The sequence below is a fragment of the Elgaria multicarinata genome, chromosome 3 (assembly GCF_023053635.1).
Source record: "Elgaria multicarinata webbii isolate HBS135686 ecotype San Diego chromosome 3, rElgMul1.1.pri, whole genome shotgun sequence".
In the NCBI taxonomy this organism is placed as follows: Eukaryota; Metazoa; Chordata; class Lepidosauria; order Squamata; family Anguidae; genus Elgaria; species Elgaria multicarinata.
The window spans coordinates 62,575,742-62,598,978 of record NC_086173.1 but is presented as its reverse complement, the minus strand read 5'-3'; the positions used below and the strand labels follow the sequence as shown (position 1 = coordinate 62,598,978).

At 44.5% G+C, this 23,237-nt stretch overlaps 1 protein-coding gene across 1 annotated transcript; it reads right to left on the bottom strand.

The window, feature by feature from the left end:
• Positions 1-13,620: 13,620 nt before the first annotated feature.
• RETN (resistin) lies at positions 13,621-19,826 on the bottom strand. The gene is made up of 4 exons (XM_063123257.1): positions 19,799-19,826; positions 18,371-18,513; positions 15,182-15,247; positions 13,621-13,812 (listed from the first exon to the last, which is right to left on the bottom strand). The coding sequence occupies exons 2-4, from the start codon at positions 18,492-18,494 to the stop codon at positions 13,676-13,678; spliced, it is 327 nt and encodes a 108-aa protein (XP_062979327.1). The 5' UTR covers positions 18,495-18,513; positions 19,799-19,826; the 3' UTR covers positions 13,621-13,675.
• Between the last annotated feature and the right edge of the window lie 3,411 nt (positions 19,827-23,237).

Below are 23,237 nucleotides of genomic sequence, written 5' to 3'. Positions count from 1 at the left end.
GTGCTCCAGGGAGACAGCACACCTGGCAAGTCCATGGGTCTTCACGACATACTTGGGTTTCAATCCCACGCAGCAGGGAGTCTCCCACAATGACTACTCTTCTCTTCTTCTTGGTTGACCTACCTTCTGCCTCTTGTTCGTTGTTGCACGGTGTCTGCTGTACTTCTTCCTCTGCAAACTGTCCTTCAGACTCATCCTCCAGAAGCTGAAAGTGGTTGCTTAACTCTAATGGTTCCACTGGTGCAGAATGCCTTCTAGTTCTTCTGCTCCTGTCACTCTTTTCCAGAGAGTTTCCTCTTCATTGGCTTTCCTCCCCTCAGCATACTCCACTTCTGCTTCAGCTGGCTGTTGTTCTTCAATCGCGTGTGCTTCTTGTTGCTGTTGCAGTTCCATCGTTCAGTCTAAGAACTCCTTGTCGTTCTAGTATGTAACAGGAATTTGGTGCTGAAGTTAAGCACGTAGGCGAGTTTTCTGTTGAAGCTGCAAATGTCAAAGATCTGGGACTGGCGCAAGCTAGTTGTTTAAGCAGTAATTCAGTAACCACAAGTTCTGGACGATCAGCTGAATATTCTGTATAAAAGTTCTGTAAAATTGTCTGTACGTTGTCAGCTCCTCTCGTGGTAGAGAGCTGTCCTTATTCAGCTGAATAATAAACCTGAGCTCTTGTTTGTATCCAACTCTGACTCTGGTTCCCTTCTTGGAGGGAAATTGGGGACCCTTCCAAAGGGAAGAATCTTGAGCATCCAGTTTACACAACAAAAGGGCAACTCCGCCGGGACCCCCCTAGGACCACCCCGGGATCAACTGGTAAGATCGGAAGGCGACCAAGGTGAAGTCTGGACCAGAGCTGTGATTTTGCATCATCACCTTCGTCTCCAGGAAGTGAGCCGTGATACCCGGGAGGTTAAAGGTGGTCCCCTGAGGAACCCAGAGGAGGAGGGCACCAGCAGCAGATTGCCACTTGGAGTGAGTATAATTTTCCTCTGGAATTTGGGAACTGTAAGGGAGTAGTCATGGGGACTTCTCAGTCAGTTTAGGAAAAAAGTACCACTCCGCTTGGTTGTATGTTACGTAACTTGGGAAAGTTTAAAATAGATTTTGGTGTAAAAAAATGACAAAGGAACGGTTGACTATGTTTTATGAACGAGAACGACCTATCTTGGCCCCCGACTGGCTACCGGGCGCTCATACACACCAGCCACTATCTCTAAGGTCCACCAGGTATTACTAAAGGTGGATACTGGGATCAATTTCCCTACAATGACGCTTGGCAAAATTGGACTACCTTAAATCCCCTTTGGTTGGTAAAACTTAAGGGAGAGTTTTGTAAAAGCTAAGATGGTACAACCAGGGAAAAAGAAGTCAGACAAGCCTGCCTTGCCCAACTCCAGACCCAGGGAGGGAATGTTTGATGTGACTCCCCTAGATACGGCTAGGAATCAGGCTAGTAGTCATTATGGCAGTGCCTCAGGAACAGGAGACAGTGTTGCCTCACCCCAGAGTCCTGATAGTTCAGATAACCAACCCCTGGGACTGCCCTATGAAGTTGATAAAGAAGCTTTAGAAGAAATGATTAACAGAATGGATGTGTTAAATAAGTCTTTGCAGACGAAACTAGCTGCTCACAAACTCCTACCTGAATCACCTCTGCCTGAGAGAGTGAGATCACCTTACGTCATGGTGACCATATGAAAAGGAGGACATAGCTCCTGTATCTTTAACAGTTGAATTGAAAGGGGAATTTCAACAGGTGTTGAAATTCACCTGGTAAAATTCCCTCTTCATCAAAACCGTTAAAGCTGCAGGAGCTATAGTAGAGTGACCATATACAAAAGAGGGTAGGGCTCCTGCAGCTTTAACTGTTGTGAGGAAGAGGGAAACTCTCCTTTCAATTCAACTGTTAAAGACACAGGAGCCCTGTTCTCCTTTTCATATGGTCACCCTACCTTATGTGTCACTCTTACAAGAGGCTCGGGACACCGCCATTGCGGCAAACCTGCCACTCCCGTCACCCCCCCCCCCGTGCTCAGACTCCAGGATCCCACCAAAAATCCCACTTACCAGGTGCCCCTTGTGTCCGAAGGCCAAGTGACATTTGTTTATAGTCCCTTCACCATGTCTGATTTGTATAACTGGAAAATTCAGAATCCCTCATTTTCTGAAGATCCAGAAAGAATGATTTCTCTGTTTCAAAGTATCGACCACACCCATCAGCCTAATTGGGCTGATGTATAAATTATGTTGGACACCTTCCTAACCATGGAAGAACGCAGGATGGTCTTAGGAAATGGGAGGTGGGTGGCAGAAGAGAGAACAAACACAGTACCGGCGGCTGAGGCAAGGTTTCCCTCTGAGGATCCAACCTGGGGAACAGACAATCCAGGGAGAGCAGCAGCAGCATTGTACCAAAGTGACATAGTGGAGGGCATGAAGAAATCAATAATGAAAGTTCCTAATATGTCTAAGTTATATGAAGTGAGGCAAGAAAAAAAGGAAGCCCCCATGGCTTTTCTTGAACAGCCATATCAAGCATTTAGAAAATATTCAACCCTAGACCCAGAAGCGCCCGAAAATAGCCGCATGATAACTGCTCAGAAGACAGAGAGCAGCCTAGGCAAACCAATGGCAGAACTCCTTGAGATTGCCATGAAGGTTCATGGGTCTAAGGATGAGGTTGAAGATAGAAAGATAAAACACCAAGTGTGGACGAAGGTTGGAGGTCCTCATCAAAAAGTAGAAAAAGGACCCGCTGGCAGAGGCCTGGACTGGACCATTTGAAGTACTCCTTGTAACAAATTCAGCTGTGAAAGTTAAAAATTCAGATAAGTAGACACACCACACTAGGGTTAAACCCTACAGACAAGCACCCCAACCCCAGGAGGGAACCACACTGGAAGCCGGTCCCTCCACGGACAACACTCCAGGACAGGAGCAACACCCTCTGGGAGAAGTCACATCGGAGGCTGACTTTCTCACAGGCAACAAAAATGCAGACTGGATAACACAGCCCCTAGAGGGACTCAAAGTATAGTTTAAAAGAAAGCCCTAACGTTAATGAACTATTGGGAGGTTCTAATCTGCACACTTCTAGTGGGAATAAGAGTTAGCATACTTTTGTAGTACAATAGATGCATAATCTGTGGTACCAAGTCTCAGAATAATTTAGGAATGGACTTGGTGGACAGTGCTCTTGATAATGGTAGACCCAGCCCCCATAGGCCTTAGGGCTGGGGAATATGCCTCAAAGGAGGAAAGCAACAAGTTCATGATCCTGATAAATAGTATAAGGGATGCTTTTAATCTCAGCAGCTGTTGGATATATAGTAGACCCAGTATGAACAACATGGCACTGAGGTTAAGATTACTTTCCTTGAAACCTCCCAAGATGACATCAAAATGATCGAAGTCCAGGGAACCTTCCCTGGGTACTGATCAAATTAGTGCGATGAACGGGCATCGGTTACTAAGATTGGCAAGAAGAACATTTCATAGGGAATGATCAACAGCGTGATAATCCTGATGTCTACTGGAATGAAATTGCTCCCTTTGATCCCTATGAACTCAGCATGAATCTAATGTGTTTTGGATGTAGCCACATCACCATAAACCAGAATATTGATTGGAAGAACTTGTAAAGGCCTTTTGTAAAGAAAATCCCTGTATTAGCAAAAATATACCAAGTTAGTAATTTCATTCTTTGTACCCAGCTTATAATCAGTTTGCACTCTGTACCCTGCTTGCCCCAATAAAACTTTGTAATGTTCTAGTATGTAACAGGAATTCGGTGCTGAAGTTAAGCACTTAGGCGAGTTTTCTGTTGAAGCTGCAAATGTCAAAGATCCAGGACTGGCGCAAGCTAGTTGCTTAAGCAGTAATTCAGTAACCACAAGTTCTGGACGATCAGCTAAATATTTTGTATAAAAGTTCTGTAAAATTGTCTGTATGTTGTCAGCTCCTCTCGTGGTAAAGAGCTGTCCTTAATCAGCTGAATAATAAACCTGAGCTCCTGTTTGTACCCAATTCTGACTCTGGTTCCCTTCTTGGAGGGAAATTGGGGACCCTTCCAAGGGGACGAATCTCTCCTGTACACTTCTCCTGAACATTACACCACAAGGAACACCTCCTTGAAGACTGTTCTGACAAAATGTCCTTGTTTGCTCAGAATTCATGCTCACAGCAGGAAGTGGGCAATGGCCCACTCATTGTCCGAAGCTCTTGTGGATCAAATCCATTATATGAAAGGTTTTTAGTACCATTTGATAGAGATTAGGAGAACCCCAGACACTGCCAGTTTTGTGTGATCCACTATAAAAATGAATTTCCTTTTCCTCAATCTAAATTTACAAACAATGATACCATTGTTTTCCTGTGCAAAACACCAACAGCAGTGCAAATTGCTCCCATCTGAAAATAACATTTAACCCAGTGGTTCCCAAAGTGGGCGGTACTGTCGCCATGGGGGTGGTGGGATTGCATAGGGGGGCGTTAAGAGGCAAGGGGGAGGCAGGGGGGCGCTAAGAGGCAAAGGGGCGGCAGGGGGGCACTCGAGGTGGTCTTTTCCGAGAAGCACCTCTCCAGAAGGTCTTAAAACCCAGGGACATTTTTATGGGAGAAGGTAGTTTGGTCCCAAACCATATATATAGGGGAAGAATCCACACATGTATTAATACCGTTTAAGAAGAGTCCTTTTAACGGTGAATTGAAATGTTTCAAAAGCACCAAAATGCTAATGAAGAGACATACCCTGCTTGGTGTGCACCGCCAAGCCGCGTTCACTCTCTTTTCCCTCCCTCCCTCAGCAAGACTGCAGCGGGTGCTTCCCATTTAAAGGGGCCGCATGCAGTACACCCCCTCTTTCATTCTCAGCTCCTCCGCCAGCTGCCTCTGCTCAGCCCGGGCAGCCAGAGCAGCAGGATCCAGAAGAGCGTGGCCCCTTTAAATGGGAAGCACCCACCCCAGGCTTGCCGAGGGAGGGAGGCAAAAGAGAGTAAATGCCTCTGTTTGCAGCCAGCGTGGCGAAGCACACCAAGCAGGGTATGTCTCTTCATTAGCATTTTGGTGCTTTTGAAACATTTCAATTCACCGTTAAAAGGACTCTTCTTAAACGGTATTAATACATGTGTGGATTGAGGAGGGACTTGTTGGCAGCATGGCTCTGGACAACTCAGGCTGATGGAGCACCTCTCCTGGCATGACCCTACCCAAATATACTACACTCATCATCTAATGTCCTGTGATATCTAATATTCTTGCTGAATGACTATCAGACATTGAAAAGATGATATCACTGGATCAAGTTCATCAATTATGTTTAATTGAATAAACTAAAAAAAATGTAATTGGATTTTGAATAAATATTCAATTAATTGTTACTGTTTTGAATTTTATTGTTATTATCTTCCTTAGTGGGTCATTGAAAACCACTATTCTGAATAATGATTTTTATAGGGTAGGGTAGTGTAGGGTAGGGTAGGGGGCACTGGGCATGAGTTTGTGGAACCAAGGGGGCGGTTACTTGAAAAAGTTTGGGAACCACTGATATAACCTTTAAAGAAAGCTTAAAAATCAACAGGTATTTTATAACACGCTGGAGGTTGCACATAGGCCACAATGATATGGCAATTTATGAAAGGGCTGGGCAGCGCATTGAAAATGCAAATACATTCCTTTTGTTAGCATGTCCTCTCTCACCAATCCAATAGAATTCTTTGAGAGTGTCAACAAACATGTAGACAGGGGTGATCCAGTGGACATTGTTTACTTGGACTTCCAAAAGGCTTTTGATAAAGTCCCCCACCAAAGACTCCTGAATAAACTTAGTAGACATGGAATAAGAGGAGAGGTCCTCTTATGGATCAGTAACTGGTTAAAGAACAGAAAACAGAGAGTAGGAGTAAATGGTCAATTCTCCCAATGGAGGGAAGTAAATAGTGGGGTCTCACAGGGATCGGTATTGGGACCAATTCTTTTCAACTTGTTCATAAATGATCTGGAATTAGGAGTGAGCAATGAAGTGGCCAAGTTTGCTGACGACACGAAATTATTTAAGGTTGTTACAATGCAAAGGATTGTGAAAGGGATCTCTCCAAGCTGGGAGAGTGGGCATCCAAATGGCAGATGCAGTTCAATGTAAGCAAGTGTATGGTGACACACGTTGGGGCCAAAAAAACCCAACTTCAAATATAACCTAATGGAATCTGAGCTGGTGGTGACCAAACAAGAAAGAGATCTTGGGATTGTGGTGGACAGCTCGATGAAAATGTTCACCCAGTGTGCGGCCGCTGTAATGAAGGCAAATTCCATGTTAGACATTATAAGAAAAGGAATTGAGAATAAAACGGCCAGTATCATACTGCCCTTATACAAATCGATGGTGCGAGCACACTTAGAATGCTGTGTACAGTTCTGGTCACTACTCCTAAAAAAGGATATTATAGAGCTGGAAAAAGTGCAGAAAAGGGCAACTAAAATTATTAAGGGGCTAGAGCATCTCCCCTATGAGGGAAGGTTACCTCAACTGGGATTGTTTAGTTTGGAAAAGGAGGCTACAGGGAGACGTGATAGAAGTGTACAAAATTATGCATGGTATGGAGAATGTGGATAGGGAGACATTTTTCTCCCTCTCTCAAAATACTAGAATCCAGGGTCATCCCATGAAACTGATTGGTGGGAGATCCAGGACAAATAAAAGGAAGTACTTCTTCACTCAGCGCATAGTTAAATTATGGAACTCACTACCACAAGATGTAGTGATGGCCACCAATTTGGATGGCTTTAAAAGGGGGTTGGATAAATTCCTGGAGGCGAAGGCTATCAGTGGCTACTAGCCGTGAGATGGTTGTGTGCTATCTCCAGTATTCGAGGCAATAAGCCTGTGTACATCAGTTGCTGGGGAACATGGGTGGGAGGGTGGTATTGCACCATGTCCTGCTTGTTCATCCCTGGCCAAAGGTTAGTTGGCCACTGTGTGAACAGAGTGTTGGACTAGATGGACGCTTGGTCTGATCCAGCATCAGGGCACTTCTTATGTTCTTATGTTTCAGTTCTGACCAGTGCTTTTAGGGTCAGAGGGCACATTTAGAAGTTTGAAGGTGTCTCATCAGTACTCTCACAAAATGGCTGCTCTGGGGCACTTTGGCAGTTCATAAAATGGTTGCGATGATTTGTATGGCCAGTCACAGAACATTCATTTCTGGAGGGTCACCTTTTCTTTTTCACTGGAGCACACATGCACTCCAGCTCTTCATGATTGAAAAAAATGGACATCGCGCAGCCCATGTGGATTGAGGGGGAGGATCTCGTGATTAGCATATAGTGAGATCCTCCCCCCTCCCTCCCGGATCACTGGGAGGTGTAGACATGCCCTTAAAGAAATGGCAGAATTGTTCACAGCTCTTAAATTGGAATTTCCATCCGGATATGCAGTGGTGGATCTACCTAAGGACAATGACGGGGGAGACACAGGAGAACAAGGTGGCTGGGAGAGGGCAAAAAGAAAAAGGGCCACCCAGGAAAGGGCAGGTCACTCTATCCCGAAGAACGCTCCATCTCCACAGAGAATACTTCCCCAACTTTTAAAACAATCCTGAGGTAACTGCCCAGGAATATATGGGATTTATAAACAAATGTAACTCCTAGCTAAGCTACGAAAAATATAAAAGCATTGCATAAAGTATAAGACATCATTCTGGGCTTAGGATAAATTGAACAAAGGGGGCTAGAGGTACCACCGCATAATAATCAAGGCGGAGATGCAAGCTACCCTGAATCCGGCATTTTATATGTAGATGATTATTATTTTTATTTATTTATTTATTTATTTATTTATTTATTTATTTATTTATTTATATAGCACCATCAATGTACATGGTGCTGTACAGAGTAAAACAGTAAACAGCAAGACCCTGCCGCATAGGCTTATATAATTGATCTGTTTGCCCCTGTTGCAATTGGCAACTGGTTAGTGCTGGGGGGGAGGGGGGGAAATAGTGATGAAGTAGATTTGTTACACAAAAGAGTTAGTGAGACCCACAAGGCCGTTTTCTTTTTTTAGAGGGACTTCACAACCAATCAAAATAGTTAACTGTGGCTACTATATGGATCCTTCTCTAGGATTTTTCTTCCTTGATTTATTATAATGATTGAAAGCCTGGACTACTGCAGGGTGGTGGGGAGGAAACAGAGTACTAATTCTCTAAAATTTCAAAAGGAAGTAAAAATTAAAAAAACAGAAACAGAAAATCCACCTAAGGAGAAAATGGGCATTTTAGAAAGACACAGACTTTCAAGTGCCACATAGGATCCCAAACCCCAGTTTCAAATACCTATGGAATCAACTGATTTCTTGATCTTCAGGTCAGGCACATTACTGACCACAGATGTACATGTTGCAAACCCAGCAAACAGGAGGAATAATGCAATTTTCATCATCTTAGAAGTAGAGAATTTCCTGCAGAGGAAAAATAGCCATCATGTCAGGGGCAGCAAAATTTGAAGAACAAATGAATGGAAGTAGAGTTCATGAGAAACCAACAGAAGATACAAGAACAGTACCTTTCTTAAGTCCAACTAAAAATCAAGAAGCAGTAACATAGCTTTCAAGTTTCACAGAACTTTTCCTCAGGCTCAGTGTTTTTAAAAAAGGAAACTCAGGGCCTTGCTAGACCCTGCCGGATAAGCCGGCGGGGCGACGGCGCGCTAACTTTAGCGCACGCCGCCCCGCCTCCTAGAGGGCCGACGCGCAGGGGCTGCGGAAGCCCTGTAGCGTCAGCCATTTTTTTGTTGTTGTTGTTAAAGGGGCCACGTGCGGCCCGAAGACTCCGGAGAAGGTAAGGTGTTTTTTTTTACTTAAGCCCCCCACCCGCTGCTGATCCCTCCCCATGGCCCCCTGCCTGCTCACTCGTCCTCCCCCCATCCGCCATCCCCGATCCCGTCCCCAATCTTCTCCCCCCCTCCCTTGGCAGCCCCATCCCTGATCTTTGCCCCTTCCCTTGTCAGCCCCGTCCCCATCTTTGCCCCCTCCCTTGGCAGCCCCATCCCCATCTTTGCCCCCTCCCTTGGCAGCCCCGTCTCCATCTTTGCCACCTCCCTTGCCATCGCTGATGTCCGGCTTACCCCCCCCTCCCTCCTGGCTGGTCCGGCCTTCCCCCTGCCCCTCTCCCCCCCAGACCCCCCCCCGGGCCAATGGGCACAGCGCTCGTATGAGCGCTGTGCCCAGTCCGTGGCTTTTCCCGGCTACTCACGAGTAAGCGAGTAGCCGCAAAAAGCCACGGACACTGCTAGACGTTCCGCAGCCCTGGCCTCAGGCCGGGGCTGCGGAAAAGGCACGCCATAAGCGAATTCGCTTATGGCGCGTTAGGGGATGCTTCAGTGCGGCCTGGGCCTGGATTCCCCTGTGCATCATCTGGACGCACAGCAGGGAAACCGGGCCTCACAGCGCGCTAAGGCCTCGTCTAGCAAGGCCCTCAGAGTGAAAGAGAGAAAGATGGCACTACTAGAGAAAGTCAAAGGCCAATCAATGAAACCATAAACTAAGGAGAAAATGATAATTTTTAGCAACTACATACTCTCATAAAGATAACACTGTAGCTCCTGAATGTTTTGCTAAAGATGTTCCAGATGGGAAGCCGTGTTACTCTGTTGTAGCAAAATCAACAAAGAGCCTTGTAGCACCTTGAAATCTTACAAATGTCCTAAGGATGCTAACCAATACTTCAGATGGCATAAACCAACCTTCCGCTACAGGGTGCCTTCCAGAAGTTGGGGGAAGCAAGGAGACCTTCCTACTAGCAGGCTCCCTGAAGGATTGCCACATCCCACACGTCCCTGAGGCCATCTTCAGACGCCCTTCTCTGCATGCCTTCACCAAGTACAATGTATGAAATGGCTACTGGAGAAAGAACCTGTTCAGTTTGGGAAGTCCTTCCCAGACAGACGTGCCTGGTGTCTTCCTTAAATTCTTTTCGGTGCCAAATGCACCTGCTTTGCATTTTAGTAATGCAATTGTATCTTAACATACTGTTTTATTTGCTGTCGTTGAAAGTTTTATGTTAGGGTGACCATATTTTGGAAACCAAAAAGGAGGACAACATGGTCGCCCCCAAAGGAGTGTGTCCAGCACCAAGGGGGTGTGCCCACCCGAACATAGCCTTGGTCACATGTCTGATTTTACAGCACACATTTAAGACAAATCTGTTCTACATAACATCTCAACGTTAAAATCACTGAAATAAAGAACAAGTGAGAGATTCAATGTATCTGAAATTAACTTCACTCACTCCTACTTTTGTAGGTTTTGCTGTACTTTGAAGCTTTTGCTCTACTCTGTGTGTTACATTCTCCCCTTCCCTCAAATATCTTTTCTGACTGTATCTTCACTCATTGCAACCTGCTGTTGTTGTTTACAGGGTTTGCTACTGGCCCCAGATCTGTTTCAAATTTGGTATGGCTAAAGCTCTACCTAAAAGCTATCATGGTGCCAACTTTCAGCTCTTTATCTTTAAAAATGACAGTTTAAAAAACAATAATTTTAAAATCTCATTTTTAAAAAAATTCCTAAAAAATCAATGGATGAACGGATCTGTTTCAAATTTGGTGTGGCTAAAGCTCTACCTAAATCCTATTACGGTACAAAGTTTCATCTCCTTATCTTTAAAAATTACGATTTTAAAAATAATAATTTTAAAACCTCAATTTTTAAAAAATTCCTAAAAAATCAATGGATGAACGGATCTGTTTCAAATTTGGTGTGGCTAAAGCTCTACCTAAATCCTTTTATGGTGCAAAGTTTCATCTCTTTATCTTTAAAAATGATGATTTAAAAATTAATAATTTTAAAACCTCAATTTTTAAAAAATCCTAAAAAATCAATGGATGAACGGATCTGTTTCAAATTTGGTATGACTAAAGCCCTTCCTAAGAGCTACCATTGTGTCAAGTTTCATGTCTTTATCTTAAAAAATGACGGTGTTATAAGCATTTTTGTTAATTCCCATCAGAGCTGCTCTTTGAAAGTAAAATCCGGATTTCCCCTCCCGCATTTGCCATCAGAAACCCAGGCAAATCCGGGCAAATCTGGTCATATAGTCACCCTAAATTTTATGTTTTTTTATTGACTGTTGTTGTATGTGAAGGTTTTATTGTTGTAAACTGCCTATAGAACACTGTTATTGGTGGCATAAAATACTGTAAATAATTAAAATACATACATAAAGGCCATGTTACTTGAAGTAAATTTAAGATGATTTTGTTAGCCATATTCAGTCTGATTTGTAGCAAGGTCAAAAGAAACCACTACAGATACTTAATTTTCAAAACATAACTGTTACTGAAAATTTAATTGGTAATTAATCATTTTAATCCACCAGAGAGAAGGTATTAATCCAATAAATCATTCATGAAGATGAATCAATGGAGTATTGATAATAAATTGAAAATATATGATCAAGAATTCATGTTTGGCAACATTCTATTGACAGGTTTACAGTACAATTTCAAACATATGTACCTAGAAGTAAGTCCCATTGCGTTTATTAGGGTTTGCATCCAGGTAAGTGGGTATAAGGTTTCAGACTTACATGGAATATGTACCCAAGGACACAGAAGCCTGTCTGCTATTATCGCCCCCCCCCCCCCACTTCGCCTTACCTTGTCAAAAAGAAGCACATACTCACCTTCAAGATCAACCAATATCTTTCAAGTCACTTCATTCACAAAGCAGACTACCTACCTTTAAGTATAGCAAAAGTGTTTTTACTCCTCCCCCACTGCATATACTTATCCTGTTCACCAAAGGAGCACATTGCAGACTGTTCTGACAAAATGTCCTTGTTTAGTCCGAATTTATGATCACAACCAGAAGTAGGCAAGGGCCCACTCATTGTCTGAAGCTCTTGAGGTTCAAATCCAATTATATGAAGGATTTTTGGCACCATTTGATAATTTAACCATAGAGATTAGGAGAACACAAACCAGCCCTGCGAGGCATAACCAGACCAATAATATTGGAGAAGTGCGCAGAGACAGGCAGGCAGTCTGGCAGGCAGACAAAGAGGCTGCTATGCGTGCAGGCACGAGTCTGTGAGCCAAGGATTGTGTCGATTCAAAGCCAGAAACACAAACCAGCCCTGTGAAGTGGAACCAGATGGATAATATTAGAGAAGTGGGTAGAGACAGGCAGGCTAGCAGATTGGCAGAGCGAGTAAGCAATAGATCTGTGGGGTTGTCTTACCCACCCAGCCCAGCTACATCCTCCCAGATACCATGAGGGTAGAGAGGCAGGCTGGCAGAAAGCAATCAAACTGGCCCTGCAAGGTGGGCACAGCAGTTCGAAACATAGACAGTGAGAGATGCTTTTGCATCCCCTTGATCAGAAATGCTAGGAGGAGAGGATCCTTTCAGGGTCCATCTTATTGCAATGTAAGCAGCACGGCCAACAGCAGCAGCAGCAGCAGCAGCAGCAACAACAACAACGTAAAGAAAGAGCCTGCCTGATTCTTATAAAGTAGTAGAAGAGGATTCACTCATGATGGCAGCAGCACATTCAAAATGCAGCTGATGTTACATAACAATGCATGACTCATGCCCTGAGTCAAAGCAAGAAATACACAAACTGGCCCCGCAATGCAGGCACATTGGCAGTTTGAAACATAGACGGTGAGAGATGCTTTTGCATCCCCTTAATCAGAAATGCTAGGAGGCTAGGAGGAGGATCCTTTCAGGATCCTCTAAAGTTAACTTACTCCATGGTAATCACAGTGGTGGTGGTGGTGGTGATGATGATGATGATGAAGATGTTGAAATAAGAGCCTGCCTGTCTCTAATAGGAAAGAGAGATTGCAAAGCATCCCCTTAATCAAAAACGCTAGGAAAAGGATCCCTTTTGGTTCCTTCCTTCAGAGTTGAGTTACTGAACTGTAAGCACTGAATAATAATAATAATAATAATAATAATAATAATAATAATAATGATGATGATGATGATGATGATGATGCCTGACTTAAAGAGAAAAACCTGCCAAAATAAGGATTGGTGGAAAGGAAAGGGTGTGTGCCTGTTACTCCCCCAAGGGCTTGAGGGTGGGGCAATTTGACTTTAACAAAGACCAGCTGTTCCACCAACTCAGCATCCAAGCAAGAGTGGTGGGCTGTCACCACGTCGCCCGCCATGGATAACACCCTCTTGCTTGGAACGCTGATCAGTGGGCAGCTGAGTCAATCCCTGGCCACCTGAGCCTGGTCGGGCCAAATCTGTCTGCGGGATGACCAGTAGGCCAGGGGGTCAATGGAGCAGTCCTCCATGGGCTCCACCAGGTAACGCTGCACAGATGTTGCAGCGTTATCCTGGCAGCTGGGTTGGGTGTCTCTCTCCCCAACCTCTGCCTGCACTGCCTTTGCCCAAAACCCCTGGCCTATGCTCCTGCTGAGAGTGCTGCTGCTGCTGCTGCTATCTTGTCCACTCCTGCCTTAGCCTGATCACATCGTGAACTCAAACCTTTGTGCTTGACCATTTGCCTTTTTCCTTGCAACCCCAGTTTCTAATCTCTACACAGCTGAGCTACCACTCGACATGGGTACCAGGAAAAGACTCAAGCAATAGACAGTTGAGGATAATAGAGATGCCTTTTTATTGAGCACAGAAGCTGGAGCCAGAAAGCCAGCAGGCGGCTGAGGAGCCTTTAGTGACCATTAACGATTTTGCAGCACCGGGCATTAGTCCAGTCTATTCCGGCACACTGACAATGACAGGTAATGTCACCACGGATATCCCAGGAACCACAGGCCATTCCACAGGCACACCCAGTGGGCTTGAAACCTGAGAGGTGGAAAAGGAGACGTTAGAGAGGCAGGCAGAGGAACAGCTCAGCCACTGCAATGTGGAGGATACCCACCTCTGGCACCGTTGCCATTGAGGTATGAGTGCTCAGGACAGTGCTGATGACCAGGCCCCTGTCTTGACAGCAGTGGCTTGACGCTGCGAGGCCTCGGGCTCCCACTTTGGTGCTCCTTCCTGACATTTAACATTTAGCATTTAAGAAAGCTATAAAGACTGATACATTCCAGCAGGCCTATCGAGTGGAGTTTTAGGATGGTTTTAGGATGGTTTAATAATGTATACTAAGTTTTTAATTCACTTTTATGCATTATATACTTATTGTTGTTCCCCGCCTCGATCCAAACAGAGAGGCGGGAAAGAAATAATTTAGTAGTAGTAGTAGTAGTAGTAGTAGTATGGGAAGGAGCACCAATGCGGAGTTGCCGCCACCCAGCCGAGCACTGAGGAAGGGAGAGGAACGGGCAGCCAGCAATCTGACCTCCCTCTGGCTACCCCATTCCTCTCCCCCTGATTTTTTTTTAATCTGTAGATGTGAATGACAGGCAGCCAGAGGGAGGTCGGGGGAGGAGAGCCGGTTCAGGCTCAATGTGTCCTTCTCTTCCTCCCCCTCCTCCCCCTCTGGCTGCTTCGTTCCTCCCCCCCCCTTGTCCCAGCTCTCCTCCCTCAGACCTCTTGTCCAAGCCTCTGTGCACAGCATGAGTGCTGGGGGGGAGGCAGCCTCCCCCCCCCATTTACCTGTACTTGCGCATGTACAGATTAAAAATAAATAAATAAACAAAACGGGGGGAAGCCGGAGGGGAGGAAGAGAGGGACACCCAGACCTGGCTCTCCTCCCTCGGACCTCTTCCCATGCTGAGCACCACCGAATCCCTTGCACTTGGCACTGGTGGGGGGGCAGCCTATTCTTTCCCCCTTTTTATGTACAGTAAAAAAAAACTGGGGGAGGAAGGCAGTCCACCCCCTTCCCTGTCAGCTGATGCCTCCGCAGCCAAAAAAATAATAGTCAGGGTAAGTGGCCGACTTTTTTTAAGTGGAGCTTCGGGGGGTTGCCCTTGGATGGGTTCGGGATGGCGGCTGCGTCATATAGATGACCTGCTGCCACTCTGGATCCACCCTGGGGCAAACCCCCCATCAAGAGAAGCCCCAAACTAAGCAAACCAGCCAAATTCCTTCATCAATATAGCTCAGCTTGCATTTTATACACATGTATAGTATGCACAAAGCAAGCCGGCTTCCCTGGAAATGCATGGGACCTCTGCCTAAAAAATGCATCCTCTCTTGCTACCAGTGTCCCAGCTCCTAATCTGGAGAATCAGAGCACCTCTCCCAGAATGGCAAAATGTCTCACCTGAAGGGCAGGTGGCATCAGCACCACGGGTTGTCACACTTTGGCAAACCAGCTGGCTGTTGCTTGCTGCAAGATAAGACAAGGGGTTACTGTTTCCTTTTGTCATCTTTGCTCAAAGAGAAGATTTGTTCTTGCTGCTCCTGTTATGAAGTCGCTCAGTCAGAGTGAACAGTACAAACTCCATTTTGAGGCAAGGCCAATAAGCTAGAAATGTTTAATCGCAGCATCAGTGAATGGGGAAAGCACAGAAATAGGGTAAGGTGGCAAAATAGGCAGTACTAGATCAGCTTATAGTAGACTCCCAGAATACATGCCCCAAGGCAAAGGAAGGGGCCAAGATTAAGCTAAACAAAAGTTCACACAGAACATGGAGCGATACCTTCCCAGGCACTTTGCCAAACTTGCAACATGTTTTTATTGCTTCAACCTAGCTTCTCTAATGTGCCAAAAATAGCACTCTATTGTCACTTAAGAGCATCATCGTGTTTGCGTACTGTTGCTTCTCTGCCCACACATTTGTCCCTCACTACTTCCTCGTTTGAAAGAGGAAGTAAACAACGTGCACATGGCCTATTCAGTGGGCTGCTTTGATCCCGCTGCTTCTCCTGCACACAGCAGGAGATTGCAGCATCTTCCGTCTTTAAAAATAAGTTGGACTGGAAGTTCCATCACACCTGCACATTTGCCCTGGTTTACCCTCGAATGATCCAGTCGCATTTCCATAGCATATGAAAGCTTGCGGACTTACACCCATGTGTTTGTATGTTCCTAGCGTCTTTACACCTTTCCTGTACTGCGCGCTGCGCATCGCTTTTATCCCACTGACGTTTACTCTCACCTTTTTGGTTTCACCATCACCTCTACCCATTGATCTCCTTTGTACCTCTCCCTTACAGTTTATTGGTTCTTGAAAGGTGGAAGTTGGACAACTCCCCCTCCATTCATCCTTACCAGCAGCTGGGTCTTGCAGTGCTTTTTCATTGGGAGTAGCTTCTGTTGTTACTGAACAGTTTTGGAAAAGAACTCTTTCTCCCCTAAGTACTGGCAATGTATATTTGCAAGGCTTACCTTTGTGTAAACACCATTGAACAGAGAGTAAAAAGAAGTAAGACCTCAGAAGTAAGCATAGGGTTGCAGAGCACTTCTTTCCAGTTTGCTGTTTTAAGACTTAAAAAAGAAAGCTCTGATCAGTTCTATATGTGTTTACTCATAAGTAAGACTCTCTCTGTTCAATGGGGTTTACTCAAAGGTAAGCCTGCATGTGATTTTAACAGTTGAAATCAATGGGATTTACTTTTGAGTAAGGGAACCAGCAGATCTGTAGTTAATGAACTTGAAGATGCACAGTTTCACATGATCAAAGGAATGGAAGATCGATTCTTTGCACTAGTGAACTACCAGGAAAAGTGTTTAAGGGGGGAATTTAAAAAATCAAGGGATGACTCAATCTGATTCAAATTTGGCATGCTGAAAGCACTCAAGCGCTATCACTGTGCCAATTTGGATCTCTTTAGCTTTACTACTTACACAGATGTAAGCATTTGTTTAATTTCTATTTTAAAAATCCCTTAAAATTAAGGGATGATCCAATCTGATTCAAATTTGGCACGCTGAAAGCCCTCCATAAGCGCTATCACTGTGCCAATTTTGATCTCTTTATATTTAAAAATGAGGGTGCTGTTGGCAAGGATGGTGCATTTTCCACATTTCTTTTAAGATGAAAATGCCTACTCAGGAGTAAGAACATAGAGTTCAATGGAACCTCTTCTTGCTCCAGAGGGACTGCTTATAACCTACATGCAAATTTAATCCATAGATTAATTGATTAAGCAACTAAAATTCCTATCAGTTGCCACTGGAGGTTACATAGTGTTCCCCTTGTCATGCACTTCCAATCACACAAAAGACTGCAGCTGCCTGCCTTATTCGCAGTTGCATCCTGTTCATTTCAATGTGCTCAAACCCCCCTCCATCTTTAGATACTGAGCTGAGGGAAGGCGGGAAGGAAGGGTTGGCTTGCTTCATGGGAGGGGGAGCCCAGCTGTGATCCTGCACGGGCTTACTTGGGAGTAAGCCACATCAGAGCCTTAGATTAATGACAACTTGCACCCTCCCTTTTATTGAAAAGGAGGGAGGGAAAAGGGAGGGGAGAGAAGCTACTCAGCCAGCCCAGTCCAGCTTAACACCTTGGTGGGGAAACCAGCCCAGAGAGCATGCTAGGTAGCCTCTCCCAACCTCCTAGGAAATGAAGGTGAGGAACACCCTCCCTCACTCCCCCCTCTCCCAAAGCAAGTCATGAATAGACCATTCTTTCATTCAACCCAGCAGCCAGGAAACAGGAGGAGGGAAGGATTTGAATTTGAATTTGAAAACACCTGCTGGAGAAAAGGCACGCCCAACCCCTTTCATCATCAATACTGCCCTTTGAACACACTTTCGTCATCAATACTACCCCTCGAAAACACGCCCACAGAACATCAGATTGAAAACAATGGATGAAAATACATGTTGAAGTTTGAGCAGTGTGCTTTTACATTACCAGAAGAACCGGACTTTCTGTGCCAAAAAAGTCGCTAAGAGGGGGGGGGGAAGAACTGCAATCACAGCAGGACATGGTCAATGTCATCCGAGTCCTTTGCATACAACGCACCGTGACAACAGGGTATAACGCTGATGTGATGGAGCTCTTACTGGGCTGTTTTTTTGCAGTGCAAAGTAGGCTAGGAGGGGTGGGAGGTGCACAGGAGGTAGATGATGTTGTGAGAGAGACCCACAAGTGCCTAGTACTGAGTGTGCAATAAAACCCTTGTCTGATGGAGCTCTAAAACTCTTGCCGCTATTAACTAAGCCTTAAGAGATGGAAGTGTTTCAATTCCTTACAATGGGGAGGGGAGAAACTACCCAAAAGTGGGGAAAGCACCAAATGACAGCAATTGGGGGGGGGGGAAGGGTGTGTGGCCAGCTGGGGAACCTTGGAGGGGCAGACTGGGGACTCAGGCAAGCTGCATTTGGCCCATGAGGTTGCCCCATCACAGTAACAACTTTGGTGACAATGCCAGGTTCTCAGCTCTTCAAAGCACAATGGGATTTTATTAGCACCAGACAATCCACCTAAGGAGAAAATGGGCATTTTAGAAAGACACGGAGTTTCAAGTGCCTCATAAGATCCCACACCCCAGATTCAAATACCTGTGGACTTGATTGCTTCCGTGATCTTCCGATCAAGCACATCATCAACCTCACACGTGGGAGTATATGCCCATGTTGCAGAAACAAACCCAGCAAACAGGAGGAATAATATGGTTTTCATCATCTTAGCAATGGAGAATTTTCTGCAAAGGAAAAAGAGCCATCATGTCAGGGGTGGCAGAATTTGAAGAACAGCAGAGTGGAAGTAGAGTTCCTGAAAAACCAACAGTAGATACAAGAACAGTATCTTTCTTAGGACCAACTAAAAATCAAGAAGCAGTAACATAGCTTACAAGTTTCACAGAACTTTCCCTCAGGTTCAGTGTTTTTAAAAAAGGAAACTCAGAGTGAAAGAGAGAAAGGTGGTACTGGTAGAGAGGGTCAATGAAACCATAAGCGAAGGAGAAAATGATAAAATAAATACAGTCAATGCAGAAAAAATTACTAAATTACAAAAGTGTGGGCAATTCTCAGAAACTACATACTCTCATAAAAGTAACATCATAGGTCCTTAATATTTTGCTAAAGATGTTCCAGACGGGAAGCCGTGTTACTCTGTTGTAGCAAAATCAACAAAGAGCCTTGTAGCACCTTGAAGTCTTACAAATGTCCTAAGGATGCTAACCAATACTTCAGATGGCATAAACCAACCTTCCTCTACAGGGTGCCTTCCAGAAGTTGGGGAAACAAGGAGACCTTCCTACTAGCAGGCTCCCTGAAGGATTGCCTCATCCCACACGTCCCTGAGACCATCTTCGGCCACCCTTCTCTGCTGGCCACCACCAAGTACAACACATGAAATGGCTACTGAGGAAAGAACCTGTTCAGTTTGGGAAGTCCTTCCCAGACAGATGTGCCTGGTGTCTTCCTTAAACTCTTTTCGGTGCCAAATGCACCTGCTTTGTACTTTAGTGATGCAATTGTATCTTAGCGTACTGTTTTACTTGCTGTCGTTGAAAGTTTTATGTTGTTTTATTGACTGTTGTTGCTTGTGAAGTTTTTATTGTTGTAAACTGCCTATAGAACACTGTTATTGGCGGCATAAAATACTGTAAATAATTAAAATACATACACAAAGACCATGTTACCTGAAGTAAATTTAAAATGCTTTGCTAGCCATATTCAATCGGAATTTGTAGCAAGGTCAAAATAGCAATCCACCAGAGACAAGGTATTAATCCAATAAACCATTCATGAAGAAGAATCAATGGAGTTCAATGTATAGATAAAACCAAAAATATATGATCAAGAATTCATGTTTGGCAACATTTTATTGACAGGTTTACAGTACAATTCCAGACATATGTACCTAGAATTAAGTCCCATTGCATTCAATGGGACTTGTTTCTAGGTAAGTGGGTATAGGGTTTCAGACACCCAAGGGCAAAGAAGGCTGCCTTACCTTGTCAAAAAGAAGCCCGTACTCACCTTCAAGAGCAACCAATATCTTTCAAGTCGTTTCACTCACTGAGCAAACTACCAACCTGTAAGTATAGCAAAAGTTGCAAAATCTCTCATATTTCAAGTGTTTTCACTCCTCCCCCATTGCATATACTGTACACTTCTGAACATTACACCACAAGGAACACTTCCTTGCAGACTGTTCTGACTAAATGTCCTTGTTTGCTCAGAATTTGCATACAGCAGGAAGTGGGCAGTGGTCCACTCATTGTCCAAAGTTCTTGAGGTTCAAATGCACTTATATGAAAGGTTTTTAGTACCATTTGATAGAGATTAGGAAAACCCCAGACACTGCCAGTTTTGTGTGATCCACTATAAAAACGAATTCCCTTTTCCTCATTCCAAATTTACAAACAACGATACCATTGTTCTTCTATGCAAAACACAAAAGGGAGTGCAAATTGCTCCCATCTAAAAATAACATTTAACCTTTAAAGAAAGCTTAAAAATCAACAGGTATTTTATAACATGCTAGAGGTTGCACATAGGCCACAATGATGTGGCAATTTTTTAAAAGGCTGGGCAGTGCATTGAAAATGCAAATACATTCCTTTTGTTAGCATGTCCAGTCTCACTAATCTACTAGAATTCTTTGAGAGTGTCAACAAACATGTAGACAGGGGTGATTCGGTGGACATGGTTTACTTGGATTTCCAAAAGGCTTTTGATAAAGTCCCCCACCAAAAGACTCCTGAATAAACTTAGTAGACATGGAATAAGAGGAGGTCCTCTTATGGATCAGTAACTGGTTAAAGAACAGAAAACAGAGTAGGAATAAATGGTGAATTCTCCTGATGGAGGGAAGTAAATAGTGGGGTCCCACAGGGATCGGAATTGGGACCGATTCTTTTCAACTTGTTCATAAATGATCTGGAATTAGGAGTGAGCAGTGGCATGGCCAAGTTTGCTGATGACACCAAATTATTTAAGGTTGTTTAAACAGAAAGGGATTGTGAAGACCTCCAAAGGGATCTCTCCAAGCTGGGAGAGTGGGCATCCAAATGGCAGATGCAGTTCAATGTAAGCAAGTGTATGGTGACACACGTTGGGGCCAAAAAACCCAACTTCAAATATAACCTAATGGAATCTGAGCTGGTGGTGACCAAACAAGAAAGAGATCTTGGGATTGTGGTGGACAGCTCGATGAAAATGTCCACCCAGTGTGCGGCCACTGTAATGAAGGCAAATTCCATGTTAGACATTATAAGAAAAGGAATTGAGAATAAAACGGCCAGTATCATACTGCCCTTATACAAATCGATGGTGCGAGCACACTTAGAATGCTGTGTACAGTTCTGGTCACTACTCCTAAAAAAAGATATTATAGAGCTGGAAAAAGTACAGAAAAGGGCAACTAAAATTATTAAGGGGCTAGAGCATCTCCTGTATGAGGGAAGGTTACCTCAACTGGGATTGTTTAGTTTGGAAAAGGAGGCTACAGGGAGATGTGATAGAGGTGTACAAAATTATGCATGGTATGGAGAATGTGGATAGGGAGACATTTTTCTCCCTCTCTCAAAATACTAGAACCCAGGGTCATCCCATGAAACTGATTGGTGGGAGATCCAGGACAAATAAAAGGAAGTACTTCTTCACACAGCACATAGTTAAATTATGGCACTCACTACCACAAGATGTAGTGATGGCCACCAATCTGGATGGCTTTAAAAGAGGGTAGGATAAATTCCTGGAGGCAAAAGCTATCAATGGCTACTAGCCCTGATGGTTGGGTGCTATCTCCAGTATTCGAGGCAATAAGCCTGTGTGCACCAGTTGCTGGGGAACATGGGCGGGAGGGTGCTGTTGCACCATGTCCTGCTTGTTCATCCCTGGCCAATGGCTGGTTGGCCACTGTGTGAACAGAGTGCTGGACTAGATGGACCCTTGGTCTGATCCAGCAGGGCACTTCTTAGGTTCTTATGTTCCAGTTCTGACCAGTGCTTTTGGGGTCAGAGGGAACATTTAGAAGTTTGAAGGTGTATCATCAGTACTCTCACAAAATGGCTGCCCTGGGGCACTTTGGCAGTTCATAAAATGGTTTCAATGATTTGTATGGCCAGTCACAGAACACTCATTTCTGGAGGGTCACACTTCACTTGCCAGCCTTAATTTTTTAAAAATAAAATAAAACTCAGGAGGGGTTAGGAATCTGGTGGCTACCAAGAGAGGGGTCTCTGAGTACATTGTTGTACAGCGGTACTACGTGGAAGACCCCAGAGCACAACTGCAACAGCCATGATGGAGTATATACAGCATATAGACAAGCCCCCTAGAAGCAACTGAGATTTGCTCTCATTCTCAACTAAGCACCCAAGGAAGCAGTATATTAAAATGTGGACCAATCCTATGTTCCCCCCCCCTTACAAAAAGGTATTTTACAGTGTTATTTTTTAAATATGTATTATTACAAGATGTGATTTTAAATAACAGTGCAATCATACACATGCCAGATGTAAGTCCCATTGAGTGCAATAGGTCCTATTCTGAGAGATGTGTGTACAGAAAAGTGATCTTTTGAATGCAATCCTATATATGCCTCCTCAGAGGTAAATGCCATTAGGTTTAAGAGGTTTCCCCCAACTAAGTGGATAAATTTAACTTATCTTGAAACATCCATTCAGCGCTTGTGATGGCCCATGAAGTAACCCACCAGCTAACTGTGAGCAGCAGCCATGCCACCAAATTACCCTGTAGGTCAGCCCCCACCCCCAGCCTCCAGTTATCTGGGACTTCATCACCAACCATTCCACAACATTGTCCATGATGGCTTGGACTGATGGGGACGTACTTCTCAACATGAGGCTACCCTTGTGCTGTGAGAAGGGTCTACGGTTGCCCATTAAACTGGGGTGGGCTCCATATGTGTACCCTGTGTAAGGGATGGGTGAATGGAACTGGGCTGGCCTGTCTTTTAACATGTTAATTTTATTGTTATGGTTCATAGGAAAAGGGAGATAAGCGGCCCAGCTGCATGGGGGAGACTGGTGAAGCCCGGAACCGCATGAGGCATGTCCGCCCGGCCTTGAGAGAAATTAACATCTCAGGCGGAGGTGTGAAAGATCTACGTATGAAAAGCCAAGGGGAGGGGGGAAGGAGTTGGAGAAAAGAAACTATAAAACATACTTTGTGGGGGGAGTTCAGCGCAGCTGGCTGACTCCAAGGTTGGGTGATGTATGAACTGTAGTTTTAGTTTTCTGGCTTGCTTTTTCTGGGTTCTTATATATATGCATGTTTTAATAGTTTTAGTATGCTAATCCCATGTAACCTACCTATTTCCAAATAAATGGTCTTAAACCTCCAAATTGTGAGCTGTGAGCGTTTGTTCTGGGGATCTGTGCTAAATCCAGTCCAAGGGCCGGCTTTTGCTGGTGCGTGCTTCCTTTACACCCTGTACTATTGAACTAGG

Coding starts and splice junctions, on each gene's coding strand:
- RETN (XM_063123257.1), bottom strand. CDS start 18,494: ATGATGAAAACCATATTATTCCTCCTGTTTGCTGGGTTTGTTTCTGCA. Junction 15,248..18,370: donor GGAAGCAATCAAGTCCACAG/GTATTTGAATCT, acceptor CTTATCTTGCAG/CAAGCAACAGCCAGCTGGTT. Junction 13,813..15,181: donor TGATGCCACCTGCCCTTCAG/GTGAGACATTTT, acceptor TCCACCTCTCAG/GTTTCAAGCCCACTGGGTGT.